We start from the raw sequence: 17,593 nt of genomic DNA, 5'->3' as shown, positions 1-17,593 counted from the left end.
GTAGGGGATTTACTTTTCTGGGATGCTCTTAGTGCACGTAGCCAATGTAGTAATATTTAGTGAGAGAATTATTATTAATTAAATTAAATTATTAATCAAAATGTAATATTAACAATAGTGCACTATTGTTTCTCGTCCAATAACCACACATTATTTGTTACTTATGAGAATGTAGTGAACTAACAACAGTAACATAGAACGAAGAATCTACACGCTTATTAGTACTTTAGTATATATTCAATTTTAAAACGTACGTATATTCAATGTACTAAATTATTTTTTTTTATAATACGTATATTCAAAATTACTAAATTATTTTTTTTTAATTTACTAAAATAATATTTTTTATAATACCTATATTCAATTTTAAACGTAACGTTGTTACCCATGGGAATGTAGTGAACTAACAACAGTAAAATTGAAAGAAGAGCTCTCACGCTTATTAGCACTATAGTATATATTCAATTTTAAAACGGAAACATACAAAATAAAATTTCAAACATTAGTGAACAAAAAGACTTCTTCCTTCTTTCTACTTACAAGTGATCTGATTTAAAAATTGGGGCATGACTTACTGGATTATCAAAATCGGGTGTATATAAGAAGTTGTAGAAAACGGGTATGCGCTGATGCACCCGGTCCACGAAGTCGAACAGCGACACCCCGTGAGCGGCCGTGCGGGAACCTTCCTCATCGCTGGCACCTGTCTCTACTCCCTGGAAAAATAAACACGTTGACTTTAAGGCTAAAGTTTATTGTTGTTTTATTGTTGTATTAATTAAGTTGATCCTTTAGTTTACGTAAAAGTAGTCGAAAACGCACTCGGTTTTTAATTTATTTACCAATATTATATATATTCACCAATAAATTGTCATCACAATACGTCATTACAAATTTGAAAATATTACAAATGAGATCTAGTCTACTTAATTTAACGCGTGGTGTTGCGTGCTAACTTAACTATCGCTTAAAATTACTTTAATTAATTGGTTTAACCACTGTATACAAGATAATCATAAAAGTGATAATAATAAAGCTTTAAGTTGAAGGATACCATTTATAGGAGATTTCGATACGGTGCCTTTCAATTTGAGCTCTTACGGCATTCACATACCAATTTAATTATGTATTTAATATTATTTCTTCTTATTACATATATAAATCATTATAATACTATCCTAAGCGGATTATTATAAATATAAATGAATAAAGCTTATACGAATAGTTTTTAAAAGTATATAAAAAAAAAGTTTTTTATTTTTAAATTTTCTAAACTTAAAATAATAACATAGCTCTACTAAGTCAATACGCGTTTATTTTAGAACTAGTACAAGTAATTATTTTTAAAATTTACGTGCACAAAAATCAAGAATAGTTGAGGTATAAATTCTTGCGGCCTATTTATAAGGCCCCATACAAGTACAAGAGAGTTATTACTTCCTATTGTAACTCTTTCATCTTCATATTTTCTTAAAATTCAAAAAGAGACTGTGGCCGATGAGATTGAGGCAAAGTGGACAGATGGTCTATTTGAAAATCTATTGAGAAGTCCTAAGTCTAGCAGCAGGTGTCCTAAGGCTGAAGTAATGATGAGGGTGAACAGAAATGATCACCAGTCGGCTGGCGTCAGCTCTCCGCTCGTCGGCGGCGGTGAGGCCCAGCTCGGCGCGCTGTGCTTCGCTGTCGAACAGGAACGTGCGGAAGCGACACGACACGCTGTGGTAAGCCACGAAGCGCAGGTAGTAGTCGTTGAACTCGAACGCCAACGGGAACTGCTTCAGCAACTGCCAAAATTAAAGACACAAATATATACTTCCTATCCGTAATAAACATAACCTAAAGTAAAATACAGACATACGCACACCTATATGTATGTATGTGTATGTGTGTGTACGTGTGTGTGTGTGCGTGTGTGTGTGTGTGCGCGTGTGTGTTTGTGTGTGTGTGTGTGTTAAAGTTATATTATTAATCATTTGCCTAATAACAAAAATTTAACAAATAATATAACAGATATTAATCAAGAAAATCGGGAATAATCGTGCGAATTTATGTGTATTTTGTGTAAAATACAATAAATAAATCAACACGAAAACGATCATCGTGACGATTTTCAGGGGAAGTTTGTCCTGCCATGGGCGTCTACCAGTTGAAGTCATGATGATGACTCCTAATTAAAGCCTTTTGACGTCTCCAATAAGACGAAGAAGACGTAGAAGAATTAGGGATGTGTGTATATAACATCCGATTTCCATACCTGGTGCACGGCGTCGAGGAACATGACGAAGGTGGGCGTGAAGCCTTGCTGTGGAGCGGCTGCTAAGTTAGATCGTTGCTGGAACTTGTGCCCTAACGCCAGCCATTCCTTCTCCACTAGTATGCGGAACCCGTCCAGGGTGCGGTAGTAGGGTTCCAGGCATATTTGCGCTAGCGACGATATCTGAAATAAAGATATGACGAAATCATAGTGAATTCTCTCTATTATTTAACACCATATTCGTCATACAAAATATTCGTCTTTTTTATGTAATAAAATATTTCTGTGTCACACAATAAGAATAACAACGCAGGCAACAATCGACGGTGCGCTTTGAGCGAAGAAAGAACAACCTACTTTTTTATCAACAGATCACTCTTTAGATACTGTATTAACTTCACCATAAGGTTCCATTCATATGTTACACGACTATTGGATCCCTTTTGATATATACAGTATATTTATATTGCAAATATTTATTACTGTGTAGGGTATATATCAGTGGCGTAGCTATGGTAATTGGGGCCTGGGGCAGATTGGAACTTGGTGCCCCCCCCCCCCCCCAAAGAGTCTAAATAATTTTAAAATTCAGAACAAAATGTAGTTAATATATATATTTTTTTGGTTGAAAATAATAATAAATATATATAAAATAACATTAGATTTTAATCAAATTTATTGGGAAAATTTAAAAACGAACATTCCTCGCTTTTTGGTCTGCAAAGTCATCAAATTTTCAAAATCAATAGTGTCGACTAGTTCTATTGACATTATTGCAAGAATATTTAATCTATTTATCATTAAATAATCTTGCAATAATGTAATAATTTATTATTTTGTCATTAAGGGCCCTTTTAAAAAACACTTTTTGTTTTGTGAATGAAAGGGCTTAAACACTGTGTATATTATAATTTGTAACCGTTTATTTTTTTTAATGTTCATATTATTTAACAACTTTTTAAGCATAAAAATAGTAAAATTCGATATTCTTTTTATGTTATTTACTTTAATTTATGGTTTTCATTTTTCTCTTAAGATTTCATTATTCATCATTCGAAAAAACAACTTTGGTGCCCCACCTACTTGTGGTGCCTGGTGCGGCCGCCCCGCTCGCCACCCCCTAGCTACGCCACTGGTATATATACTCTATTATACTTAGATAATATGCAAATAAATTCAAGCAAAAACGAAAACACTAAATACACAAAGTTACATAAAACAAAATTATTTAATTTTTAACTAATCTTACACGCAAATAAATTTAATTATATACAAAATAATTTAAGTAGATTTTATTTTGAAGTCTTTATTTTTTGGGTTAAACAACAAAGTTCCGCACCTGTGAAGTGACGTCCCAACCGTCCTCCAGAGACAGTAGCACAGAGGAACCTTGCAGGTCCAACAGGTCCACCACCGCTCCAGACAGCTGGAACAATTGCCGCAGCTGCCACAGCCAGCCCGACTCTTCTACTAGTCTAAAATAATTATTTAACTTTTACATATGACATCGTTAGTATTTTCGTCGTATTTTAACGACTAAAACCAAAGAAAAGTCAAACAAATCTGATAATATCAAAATTTTTATTTATATTAAATTTACTGTACCAAAACTTGTAAGAGTACCATTACTATAATCTTTTTTATAAAGTCTTTCTTTTAGTAATGAACACGTTATAGCTGAAATAATAATAAGGTCTTTTAAACGGGTTGGACATTCAGGTTAAAGGTGTAAAATCCTTAAAGGGGTGAACATCTCATTTTCTGTTACACATTATGCTTTTAAAACTTTTACACAGGGCCAATATATTTAAACATTGTTATTTAAAATTGCCATCTTCCAGCCAAGCATCTGTCCTTCATCACCTTTATTTCACTCTGTAATATCATCATCATGAATAAATTATATACATGAATAAATGTAACAAACTAGCCCCCTCCAGTGTACTTCAGAAGTTAAAAGAGAGTGAACGAGAGAGCTTGATATTTTCGGAGAGACCGCATGAAGGCAACAAGATACCGAAGATTAGTTTTGCGTGTGCTTGTGCGAGAGATGTGTGTATTAGTGTTGTTTCACCTTGGGAAACCGGAGTGATCTTGCGCGAATATATGGTAAAGATGACGATGACGACAACAAGAACATAATCATGGCCACATGGTGGGGCATCACCGCAAGATGCCAGGATAGTCACATGATAAAAGTATGGTAAGGATCATGATGGCAGCAGTGATGACGATGGTGTTAGTGTTGTCTCACCGTAAAAAAAGGAACATAGGGTAGTGATGACGATGATGAAAACTAGAATAACCACATGGTGGGGTATCACCGCAAGATGCATAGTTGTCCAGACGCGTGTGCGAGTGTCTCACCGCAGAAAGCCGGGGTGGTCGTGCGCAGGCGGCGCGGAGGGCGCGGCGGCACGCAGCAGCTTCTTGAAGGCGTGCTTGGTGGCGCGCGCGTCGGGGTACTCCACGGGCACGGCCTGGGCCTCGCCCGCGCACGCCGCGCCCTTCTCCGTCAGCACGTAGAGAGCCGCGCGCCGAGCGCTGCTGCCGCCGCTGTTGTCGCCGCACACTGGACAGTTACTTCCATTAATTAAAGTCCCATTGGTATGATGCTATGACTTCAGTAAGCTCTGTGAGCTATAAGACAACAACTGTTACTATTTCATCACATGACTGTTCAAATAGTGACATCCTTTTTCCTTGGAATTTTTATATCATAATTTAATAGTAAAATATAATAGCTATTCTACTTGTTAAACGGTTAATTATCATAATTTCAGCCGTAGGATGGTCTCTACCAATATTCGTGCATAAGCCTTCTCCATATTAATGGCAATCGAATGGCATCAGGCATTTTCTGACAATGTCCTATGCCAGAATATTAAGTACATGTGTTCTGCGAGTGGAGTGACAGTGGACAGGGCACATCGCTCGTGCAACCGATGGAGCTGAAAAGTTCTCTAGTGTGACCACTAGTCGGTATACGCGACGTGGGCAGGCCCCCCACTAGGTGGACCGACATCATAGTTAAGATGGCGGGAAGTCGCTAATTGGGGGCAGCACAGTGACCGGTCATCGTGGCGATCATTGCCTTCCTGTGGGCGTTCTTCAGCTTGTTTATATTACTAGTAATAATTAGTCTAAACATACAGTAACATGAGTTTGCTGCAGTTACCAGAGTCCAGATCCGCGGTGGAGGTGCGCTGGCGCGGCACGTAGAGCTCCAGGTGCGAGGGCTGCCGGCGGTCCTTGAGCGAGCCCCAGCGTCCGAAGTGACGCGCGCCCGGCCCCGCCGCGCCTCCTTTGCCGCCGCTGTTACGCCCCAACACCCTGACGTCGTTATTGCCGTATTCAACACACATAACACCGCTCCCTCGCCCCGCGGGTGGTAACAACACAACAATTTCCTCATTTTCCACAAGCGATTACCTAGTTAATCCCAGCGATCCAATATTATTACCGGAAATAAATATCTTTTGGAATCGTCTATCGCAGTTAGCTACGCAATATGCAATCATGTTGTTAAACGCAACTCGATAAAGGGCTTGCCCTACTCCGCGATTTTTTTTTTCATTTTTAAAAGAATTTTTTTTATTGACAAATTTGTGATGAATATACATAAAACAAACATTTTTCACGTAAAATAATCGTCCCAATTAATGAGAAAATTGATAAAAGTCAAAACAAAAAGTGTTAGGGTGTAATCAAACAAAAAATATTATATGTATATCAACGTTATCCAGAAGAAAATTTTGACGGTGCCTAGTTAATAAGCAACTCCTGCTTGCCCTCTTAAGAATAAAAGCAGCTAAAGCGAATCTATAGGTCTAACCACTGTTTTGCAAACCTTAGTGAAAGTGAACACCGAAAAAACTTTTCTTAGAACAGTACACGTTTGAAAGCCTTGTATCGTTAAGTTTAATGACGTAATGGGAGTTCTACTTGATTTAAATTTTAATACATTTCGGCCGTTTTTACATTGTTTACATTACGTTCACGAATGATCATTAAGAATTATGTAAATTGAAAATAATATGATGAATAAAAACGTGCTCACCCCAGGGTGATAACACGATGAAGGAATAAAAACGTGCTGACCCAAAGGTGATTATATAAATGCATGAAAAAGTGCTCACCCTAAAGTGCCAGCCGCTTTGCTGAGCAGCGGCGTGTGGTGCTCATCGGGCAGCAGTAGCGACTCCAGACTGAGAGACGAGTCTTCCAGTTCACCGCGACCAGCCGGCGTGCACGCGATCAGCGCTGCCAAGTACCGCTCCTGGAGAACAGCATCAACATTATATCATATTTAATGGAATCAGGCGTTACCTTATGGAAGTCCATCCTAAGGAAGAAAAGGACCAATATTTAGCCATTTCCGCACATGCACCCAAACTGGCACTCTGTATTTGGCACTAATCGGTTTAACATAACTCCTGATGATGCCCCGTAGAGGGGTGAAACACGTGTTGAGTGATTTAACGGTGGCAGTTGTGTAATTCTCATTGTTTGCCGCATGCGTATTTATCAACGGGCTGGCGGGCGGTACACTTTGTTGCGCGACTACCACTGCATGTGCGAAAGTGGCTAAATATTGGTCCTTTTCTTAGTTAATATTATATCAGTCGACACACATCCACTACAAGATACAAGCTTCCTCCCAAGATCGTCATGATGACCGGTCTTGCGTTGCATGCATCCATCGACTTCCAGAGATCTTGACTATGTAGTCGGTCCACTTAGTCCCCACCTACGACTTGTCTATCGGGTCGTGGTAGCTAGTCAAGAACCTTACAGCAGACGGTTGCACGAGCAATTTGGTCTGCCTACTGCCACTTGAGACATGCACTTCTTTGAGCTACGTAACCTTTGGCTCCTCAATTCAATCTTGCAGCGAAGCCCCTTGATCAGCGCTAGTAAAATTATTTTAGGATACAGTTATTGTCTTAAGATCATACGTTCCTGGATCGGACCAAGAGTACTAAAAAATTTTTAAGATACCTGTTCCAAGCTCGAGGTGGGTTCTGTACCGCTCTGCGCGGTGCCGGGCGTCTGATGGCTGGAGCCTTTCAGCATGCCCATCACACCTTTATGGTGCGACGCGCTCGACCTGGAACGTTTATACAAAATATTGCGTTAACCTTATAATTAGTATTTATAAGGATAAATGTTCTTATAATATTAACTAGAAGTTAAATAGTTTCCAAAGCTTATTGTTGAGTCAAACAATTCTGAATAAAAGAATTAGAAGTGCTTTTGACGAATACTATGTAACAGCCGAAATGTCGAATAGTAATTAGTTTATCTTTAGGATGAATATAAAAATTTATTATAACAGCTATGTTTAACTCGAAAAGTCCATATTAAAATGGTGTAATAAACAATCCCATTGTAAGTTTTTAGTTGCCAAACGTAGTGCTGCGAATTATATACATGATTCAATAAATTTAAGTATTTTCATCAGAATTTATGAGTAAATCGTCAACACGCCAGAGCATAACATAGAAATCTTTTCCAAAATTAGCCTATACCTCATAGCTGACTTACTTTAGACACCCTGTTTTTTGAAATTAAAAGTACGAGGGTGAATCAAAAAGTTCTTAGAAGTGCATGTATATGAAACCTTTTTGGATCAAGTTCGATATTCAAATTAAAGAGTGTCTATCACACTATATTTATGCAGACTGTCACTTGTTTTTGTCAGTTCGTTCGCATGTAATAAATTTTTTTGTGCAACGAGTTGCTAAAAAGTCAAATATATCTCAGTTTGAAAAAAATGTCTACGAAGGAAATTTTTTTGGACATTCAGCAGACATTAGGGGGTGATGCTGTACCCTATTCTACGGTTGCGTACTGGGTGGCTGAATTTAAAAGAGGTAGATCAAGCTGTAAAGATGACCCGCGTTCTGGGCGGCCTTCAACCTCCGTTACAGAAGAAAATGTCAAAAAGGTTGAGAATCTGGTTTTGGAAAACAGAAGAATGACTATAAAACATATAGCTGAGATCCTAAAGATATCTTTTAGTAGCGTTCAATCCATTTTAATTGATTCACTGGGGTTCAAAAAAGTGTCTGCAAGATGGGTGCCACGAATGTTAACCGACGAAAACAAAAAGCGACGTTTGGAAATTTCCAAGCGTAATCTCGAAATGTTCCAGCGTGATTCGGATAATTTTTGCCGTCGTCTTGTCACCATGGATGAAACGTGGGTCCACCATTTTGATCCTGAAACTAAAAGACAAAGCATGTCTTGGAAACGACCATCCTCTCCATCCATTAAGAAATTTCGAGTTGCTCCTACCGCTGGCAAAGTTATGGCCTCTGTGTTCTGGGATAGTGAAGGAATCCTTTTTATTGATTACATGCCAAAAGGCCAGACGATTACTGGACCCTATTATGCAAATTTAATCCAGAAAGTGCGTGAAGCGATTAAAGAAAAACGTCGTGGAAAACTGTCGTTGGGCGTGTTGTTCCTTCAAGATAACGCTCCTGCTCATCGATCGGAAGTTGCGCTCAACGCAATCCGCTGTGCTGGCTTCAATCTCCTTGACCACCCACCATATTCTCCGGACTTAGCCCCAAGTGATTTTCACTTATTTCCAAAATTAAAAGAGGAAATTCGTGGAACAAAATTTCACGATAATGACGCGGTTATAGCTGCCGTAGAGGACTTTTTCGAGAGTCAAGAAAATAATTTTTTTTCACGAGGAATAAGGAAGTTAGAAACGCGTTATTCTAAATGCATTGCATTGGAGGGAGATTATGTAGAAAAATAAAATATTATTATTAAAATCTTTGCATTTTTTAATATTGATTCCAAGAATTTTTTGATTCACCCTCGTACACCAATACTATTTCCCACAACAATATATATTCTTATAAAAAGTTTGTATATTAAAAACAAAAACTTGTGTAACTAAAAGTGGACAATTTTAATGTACTGTTTTAATTATATAATATTTCTACTTACTATTATAACTAATCACATTAACATTGTATTATATATATATAATATTCTATTTTTATAATACAATTTTAATGTGATTAGCAAAAAGGGGTTTTTTTGAATACCTATAGGTGTTAATAACGTTGAAAATCTTCGACTTGGTAGTAGTTTTTTTTTAGGTATTTGCCGTTGTATTCTAGGTGCTCATGTTATTTGGGAGTGGGGTTGCCCTCATCTATTAGGATGTACCTGGCGAGTAGCGCGTGCGTTCTCGGATGGCGCCACGTGAGCGCGGGCAGGCGTCCCTGCCGGTACCCGCGCGCCGCACGCCGCAATGACTCATCGCTCACAGCTCCCGGCACCGCCACCACGCATGGATAACTGAAAATAAATATATACTATTTCTAGATTGATTCTAGAGCGAGTAACTACTAGCCGGTAGACGCAACTTGGGTGGCCTATCCATATTAGGCAGAGAAATGATATAATTAAGCACGCGGGTAGCGTAAAACCGGTCATCGTGGCTATGTCAACCGATATAATACGACAAAAGATATATGTCACTAAAAATGTTTCATAAATTGTTAGGTTCCAAAATAAACTTTATATCTGCACGCAAACGCTTTAAATTCGAATACATGCAAGTTTTTTAAAACTTTAATGTACACCTCTGTGAAAATCAATGGGTTATACTAAAGAAAACAAATATGGGCTTTACTTTGAGATGTCTCTTAAAATTTTGATATTCGAAATTCTATTACTTAAAATTTTTTGCCTTTTTAATTTATGACAAATATATTTAAAAAAACCTGTCTATAACAGCCAATTATCTATATTTGTATTATGACCGCTTCTGAACGCGGGAGCTACATTTACTAGCACTATATCATATCTGAATTCCGGTTATTATGTAAGTCAATTAAATTACGTAATAATATGGTGGACATCTTCCACTACATCGGTAACCAAGGAGTCTACTTTTTCCATCCAAACAAATGTTTGTTATACTATTAAATAATATACAAATTAAAAAATAATTCCAATGAGTACAAATGGATACAGTGCTTAATTAAACCATGAGAATGGTTCAGGAATCTATGTACACTTGTGTAGCAAACATAATATATACATATATTATGTTTGCTACACAAGTGCATTATACACAAATATTTTTTATTATCACAAATATTCTCAATAGAATATATAGACAATTAATTTCCAAATAATAACGTATATAAATAAGTTAAGTCAGAAAGCTTTATTTACTGATTTATGTTTAATAAACTTTATAATTCATGACCTGATAATTCAAAGTCACACATGGGGTTTTGTTATAAAAGCGAACACACTTCCTACAAAGGTGTTACTATTTACTTTAATAGCGAAATACATAATTAAATGTACAGAAATATTATAATTGATCGTGTTTACTGCCATATTTTGGTTTATTGTAACTTTTTTTATAATTGTTTTGAGTCATTGTGGTGTGAAATAAATATTTGTATAATACTAGCAGATCCCGCAAACGTTATTTTCCAAAAAAAAAGTTTTAATTAACAAATAAAAAATAAGTTAGTTTAAGTTGATCGCATAGGGGTGAAAATTTAAGGTTGTGTGTATTTTTGTATGTTGTATCATAAAAAAATAAAAATTTGTCTAAAAAATAAGAAAATTAGGGATGGACCACCCTTAACATTTAAGGGGATGGAAAATAGATGTTGACCGATTCTCCACCATGACCGATATGCGCGCTAAGATTCACGAAAATCGGTCGAGCCTTTTCGGAGTTTTATATATTAGATGAAGACAAGTGAAATAGTTGCAGCGAGTAAAAGCGCTAGAGTACGGTCTTCTACAGTAGTTTCAAAAAGGTACTTACTGTAATACCGTCTAGGGTCGCTTTAAGACTTAAAGAATAGAATAGCCTGGAAAATATGCTAATGATTTTTTTGACCTCCTATCATGAGCAAGCGAATAAGATAAATAAAAAATAGTAGAAACCTCCTGCATAATGTGTAGATGGCGTTGGCGTGCGTGAGCCGGAACGGTGGGCTGGCGAGACCGAGGCGCGCCCAGTCGCGAGCGTACACGCGCTCGCGCACGCGCTCCAGGGTCCGCGCGGCCGGCGCCTCCGCGCTGTCCGTGCCGCCCAGCTCCAGCTCCTCCACTGCCAAGTCACTTCATCATCATTTCACTGCTCTCCTCAATAGTAACATAGGGATCCCATTAACAATTAAGATTTTCGAACGAATGCATACTAAAAGTTCGATAGAACCATTTGTGTTCCACGCCATATTTTTCTACAAAACTGCTCGATTGATTTACATATTTAAATAAATACATTTAAAAAACTTTTAAGTTAAACGGTTTTTTTAAACCCATTGTGGTGGTTGTGGAAAAATATGTACCTAGTCCGCCATATTGGAACGGCGTCCATCTTGAATTTTAAATTTTGACATAATCATCGTGTTTTACAAGAGTAGCCCTTTCATTTGACACCCATATTGAGGGGGTTAAGGAAAAATATGTAATCCGCCATTTTGCATCGGCGGCCATCTTAGATTTATAATGTTATTGATTTTATTATATTATATTGTCATCTAAATTAAATGTGTATTCCAAATTTCAGATCAATCTGACAACTGGAAGGTGCTTAAATTTTAATTTCTAATTTGGACCCAAATAAATAAACAAATAAATTCCTTACGGGTCGAACTAAATAAAACTGTTAAAAAAAACCACTTCACGCACGTTTCGCTTCATCATTTCAGCCGTAGACATCCACTACACTTGGTCGTCTGTTCACCTTTATGTGAAATTCCTACGCGGTACTCGCTGGTCCACGTATTTCACCATAAATTAATAGCCCCCTCGAACATTTTTTTGTCCACTATGTGACATGTCCTCTGCCACTTCGATCACAAAAAAATATACAAACATTTAAAAAAGCCCCATCATCTGTCCTTCTCATTTGCTACATAAGCGCTGATAAAAGCTATATCAACTATTTATGTTGTATGTAACATATACATGTAACTTAACCAATATATTGTACTATATAGTATGACTCATAGCATTATACATATTTACAATATAGTAGAAATGAAATAAATATGCCATTTTTAAACATATTATTTTTCATATAAAATAAAATGTTTTAAAGAGCAAGCGGGATAAAATATACAAGTTGAAATGCGTCAGTAGCAAAACGTAATGGATGAAAGCGTTAGGTTTCCTATTTATTAATATTTATCAGTTCAATATTCAGCCTTAAGCCTATTAACATAAGCAACAAAGCAAGCGAACGTACACTCACAGGACAGCGTGTCTGCGGAGAGCGAGGACATGAGCGGCGGGGAGGTGAGGGAGCGCGCGTCTGCTGGCGGCAGCACGTACTTCTGTCGCTTGGACGGCTTCGGCTTCAAGCCCGCTCGCCGTGCAGTCTTCAGTAACGTCTTCTTCGCGAACCCTCTAGAATTTATTTACTAAATCGTTATACACATCGACAGATGATCTCGTATTATAAATTAATATAATATTCATTGTATTACTATAGAAGTAATGTCTCTGCATTTAACGAATAGGTATGTATAGGTCTATACCTATATCACTCTCTATAGATTATCGCGTTGTAGGTAAAGCTACGGTGTATAGGACTGACAATCTCATTACAACACTGTTTTTATAATGATCGTAACAAAACTTGGGAGACCGTAAGGAAATGAATTCTCCCTTGAAAGGCCTAAATTCTTCACCAGGTTATAGATATTTCGATGTTATACCTCTCGCTCCTCCCGGTGTACTGACTCATCAGGATATCTATAGAACCATAAGGCTTACAGACTTGAAATTTGGTACGAATATTCCTTTCGGCGAGTAGAGAACAGATAAGATTTTACAAAAATTTTACCTAAAATGGGATTTGTAGAGACATTCACTAAATTCGGATGCGAATAGTAGTAGTAGTAGGTAATGCCCGAGGAAAATAACCACCGTGAGTGCTGACTTTCTTTTTTATATCGCCACGGACATGCCTATGGCGCGATATAGTGGTTTCGGTGATAAAGAAATCTTCTAAAGACTGTTTAGAATCGTAGGTGATTAGATTCCCGGGATGTACGTTGTGTGGATGGACGCTTATAACATTGTTGAGCATCCGGCAAATTTTAGCACAATAATTGGTTTTGCTGGGGATTAAGGCTCGTATCGTCCAACAATAGAAATGTCAAAAAGTACGCGCGCGTGTGTGTTTGTGTGTATGCGTGCGTGTGTGTGTGTGTGTATACATGCGTGTGTGTGCATGTGTGTGTGTGTGTGTGTGCGTGCGTGCTCACTTGAGCGTGTGGTGCTTGGCAGCGTGCAGCGCGGGCGGCGGCACCGGGCGCGGCGCCAGTGCGAAGTGCAACACGGCGGAGGCCGGGTGCCGCAAGCGCGCGACCTGCTTGCGGAACGCCTCCGCCTGCTCTCCGCTCACCTCCTCATCCAGTACCACCTGGTGAACAATTCTCATGTAAGAGTACGCATATACGAATATTCAAAAGTTATATATACTTTACCTTACACATTTGCTTTTGTAAAGCATTTCTAAACTAAACAAATCTGTATAGCACTGGTCAAACTAAAAATAAAACTTTTTGATTGTAAACTATACATAAACAATACGAGAAAAAATAATCACGTATTAAAGTGACACCAGAAAAAAAAGATGATTGCTTCGCACTATGACGCTAATTCTCACTTGAAAAACCAAGAGCATGCTTAAGCTATAAATGCGGTCTCTAGCCTTGACTTGCTAACACACACACACACTATATATATATATATATATATATATATATATATATATTTATATATGTAACTCTATGAAGTATGTTCTGCATAGAATATAAAAGCTGTTATTACACTTATAGTAAATGTCATTGATCATTGCCTAATGTAAAGTCATTATCATTGTTATTATAGTTATAGTGTCTTAAAAAAGACCTTATAGGAAGATTCAAGGTCACCCGAAAAGCAACAGAGAGGGCTATGTCTGGAGATGAGATGATGAAGATATGATGATGAAATGAGAAGAACCTAGGTCACCAACGACGATTGAGGCCGAAATTTTTACCAGTCGTGACCACGAGCCGTCAATCCTCGCAGGCCGATCAAGGATATAGTCATGATCGCAGGCCGCATTCAGCATTTCTAGACCAATTATCATGACGATCTTTGAGAGGCCTACACCTTGCAGTGGGTATCAGCTGATATGATGATGATAATGGTGATGAAATCTCGTTACAAACCTTAATAAGCTGGAAGGTTGCAGCGCGCAGCTGCAGGCCGTCGGAGAGTGGCTCCAGCTGCGGCCCATGCGCCCTCACAGCCTTTTCCCTTGTCAGTGCACACAAGGGAAACGAACGTACCACTGTCTGCTCACAGGCTGAACCAAAAAACACTTTTCACTATCGACGAATTTAATTATTGTTAATTTCTTCAAAAAAAATTAATTGTTATAAAAGATTGTGATGAAAGTGTCTCTTTATATTTATGAAAACGTATAAATGATCTTTTGGAATTTATTTTATTATTATTAAATCTTTTAGATTTCCGAATATTACGAATAAAATGACACAATGAGAATTTTTTTTAATATAATGTGATGCAATGGATTAACGAATTAAGAGTTTTTAAAAATTTTAGTAGAAACCTATGACAAGCAATAGATATCTTTTAACAAGTAAAACATGCCTTTCCACGAGATAAATGTTTTCCCATTGTAAATTTACATGTAAGTCCCTCTATTTTTTTTATAAACATAAGCATTGTTGCCTTACCGAAGGGGTCGATGGGCGTGCCTTTGAAGATCAGTCGGTAGTTGGTGAGGAAGAGAGCGCCCTCTGCTGGCAGCAGCGGCGACGCACGACCGTCTGCCACCAGCACGGCGCGCAGGGCTGGCGCCGCGCCCGCCTCGCCCGCCACCATACTCGGCGCTACAATGCGGGCCTGCGCAAATACACACAACACACTTTAACGTCACACCGTGAACTAAAGACCGCTTCACTGATGTCTTATACTAAAGTATAAGGAACCAATATCAAGGACGGATTTTTTACCTTATCGGTCATAGACAGATAAACCGGATAACATGAAAGATCTCGTAATCATTGAAGGTGTACACGGACGGCTACCAAAAGGCCGTAGCTCCATGCACTGGTCCGATCAGATTCGTACCACTTTCGACGCCGCAGTGACCGTAGCAATACATGCCGCCAAAGTTAGCACAGACAGCGCGTCATAGTGCGCCACAAATTTTCCAAGAGTAGTGAGGTATACGACGCAGGAAGGAGGAACTATTTGACTGCACCAAATTCAAAATTAAATGTGTAGCGACCACAAGCCGGTAGACGCGACTTGGTAGAACACATTATTTCATCATGTACCATTCATAACTAAAAATTAGTTGGATTCACTCCTCACCGGCAAGTCAATCAACGAGACAGATAACACTGGATTTCTCTACGACATCGAATCAGGATTGAGACGATACGTAGATGAACGAAAGTAAGTACATAGCCCAGAGGATTAGCAAGTTAAAGTAGCAGTGGGCGAGGCAGAACTCGTGGCCACTGGATACTTAAAGTTTTGGAAACCACGGTCCGCCAAGCGCTATGTAAGACGTCCACCCATAAGCTGGACACACGACTTTGTAAAGTTAGCCAGAAGACCCTGAATGCAGGCCGCTTCCAACCGGTTTTATTAGAAATATGTGGGAAAAGCCTACGTGCAATAGTGGGTGTCGTACGACTGAAATGCTGAATTTATCCTGCCACCATATCAAGTAAAACATTTTAAATAATTTTAAAGGCAATGTAAAGAAAAAAAATACCTTCTGCACCGGCGGCAAACGTCTGCTTTCTCTTGCCACTGCGTCTAAAGTCTCTAAATGCATGTGGACCACGCCGGGGATCATCTGATGCAGGCATCGAACATGCTCTGCCGTCACGCCGCCTTCAGTGCACACCTAAAAAATAGTATAATTCAGTAATAAATTTATGGCTTTACACCAAGAATAAATTATATATTAAACAAGGTATGTTTACTGTAAAAGTATTACATTGAAAGATTTATATATATTACCTACGCAGTACACCTATTGACACCAGTGCCATCTATTATCGATTACCAACTATGTCCTTTTTGTGTCTGTGGTATAAAATAAATTAATAGTAATTTCGGAAATACCGCTGTATTTTATTCTTTATTGCACAAAAGGGAACATACTTCACATTATTAACATGTAGAATCCATATGGAAAATATATTACTTTTATATTACGTAATTGTATGTTAGTTTAATATCACCATAATATATATATATATATATATATATATATGTTCATCACCTTGTCAACAAATCTCGAGACCATCTTAATGACGTTATTCCCCGCTTCACCAGGATCCGCCTCTTCGAAGCCAGACTCCGCGTCCGCGCTGTCTGATTCGGCCACACTGCGGAATAATGGGTTATCGGATAATTTTTATTACTATAGCAAAAGTCGTAACATAAACATGGCAGCATTATATATAGTTGTTTTTAGGTTTATTAATCTGACACCCTGTTTTTTTCACATATCATTGAGCACATCAAGTGCTGACATTTTGTGTAAATTTAAACAATAAACAGCAGTTCGTTGTCATAAATACGGTTGATTTACCTAACACATGAGGAAAAAACATGTTAACGGTTGGTTCAAACCAAAGGTAAAGGAAGTAAGCAAACCAGATCGCCACGCTGGTTTACGGTGATATTCTATCGACGCATCTACGTCTAACTATGCTACGAATTAAAAAATATACAAAGTAGACTGATTATTCGCTGCTGTCAGCTTGGAGGTTGGAAAAATAAAATCTACGCATAAAGAGACTAATAGCCACTTTATGCGTAGATTTAAAAAAAATATAAGTTTGAAGTTCAAAACAATTGCAAACCTCTAATATAAATTAAGCAATTTTTGATAGAGGGTTTGACTAGAAGTCTCGAAATTAGAGTATTCTCTCTGTTAGGAGAATATTCACATTGTCTGTTTAGGAAAGAGAGAGATGGACATAGAGAGGATTGGTTGAAATCACAAAACTCAGATTTTTATCTTTAAATATGCCTGTTGTGCAATGTTTTGGCATGAACAGTTTATGTGCACCTGCGAGTAATCGAACCGATAAACTATGATGATACATCATAATATATATCCAATAACGTACCTTTGCCTGGCTGTTCAAGTATTTAAAAAAAAAAAAAAACTACTCAGTCGTTCATTATACTCTCATTACTGAAGAACGTGTCGGTCTTGAAACATCATGACAGAATCTTTGTCGAGCCATTCCATTTTCCACTTTCTTTCATCATCATCAT

The 17,593-nt window shown here is 37.9% G+C and overlaps 1 protein-coding gene across 1 annotated transcript in view; it reads right to left on the bottom strand.

Annotated features, from left to right (window-relative positions):
- The window catches only part of Sbf (SET domain binding factor), a 113,550-nt gene that overhangs the window by 8,362 nt on the left and 87,595 nt on the right, over positions 1-17,593 (bottom strand). The window contains exons 16-31 of the mRNA XM_068767134.1: positions 16,587-16,692; positions 16,071-16,205; positions 15,019-15,187; positions 14,488-14,624; positions 13,534-13,691; positions 12,516-12,670; positions 11,201-11,366; positions 9,449-9,580; positions 7,256-7,364; positions 6,394-6,533; positions 5,433-5,587; positions 4,622-4,826; positions 3,594-3,729; positions 2,255-2,437; positions 1,614-1,784; positions 576-716 (exon numbers count right to left, since the gene is read on the bottom strand). Of these exons, the coding sequence (XP_068623235.1) occupies positions 576-716; positions 1,614-1,784; positions 2,255-2,437; positions 3,594-3,729; positions 4,622-4,826; positions 5,433-5,587; positions 6,394-6,533; positions 7,256-7,364; positions 9,449-9,580; positions 11,201-11,366; positions 12,516-12,670; positions 13,534-13,691; positions 14,488-14,624; positions 15,019-15,187; positions 16,071-16,205; positions 16,587-16,692 (2,398 nt within the window). The remainder of the gene's footprint in view (positions 1-575; positions 717-1,613; positions 1,785-2,254; positions 2,438-3,593; positions 3,730-4,621; positions 4,827-5,432; positions 5,588-6,393; positions 6,534-7,255; positions 7,365-9,448; positions 9,581-11,200; positions 11,367-12,515; positions 12,671-13,533; positions 13,692-14,487; positions 14,625-15,018; positions 15,188-16,070; positions 16,206-16,586; positions 16,693-17,593) is intronic.

This window comes from Battus philenor, unplaced genomic scaffold (assembly GCF_028537555.1).
Source record: "Battus philenor isolate CCGP_79_NKW_IND1 unplaced genomic scaffold, ilBatPhil1.0.hap1 SCAF_22, whole genome shotgun sequence".
Classification (NCBI taxonomy): domain Eukaryota; kingdom Metazoa; phylum Arthropoda; class Insecta; order Lepidoptera; family Papilionidae; genus Battus; species Battus philenor.
Note: the sequence above shows the minus strand (reverse complement) of the source record. Positions and strands in the feature narration are given on the sequence as shown.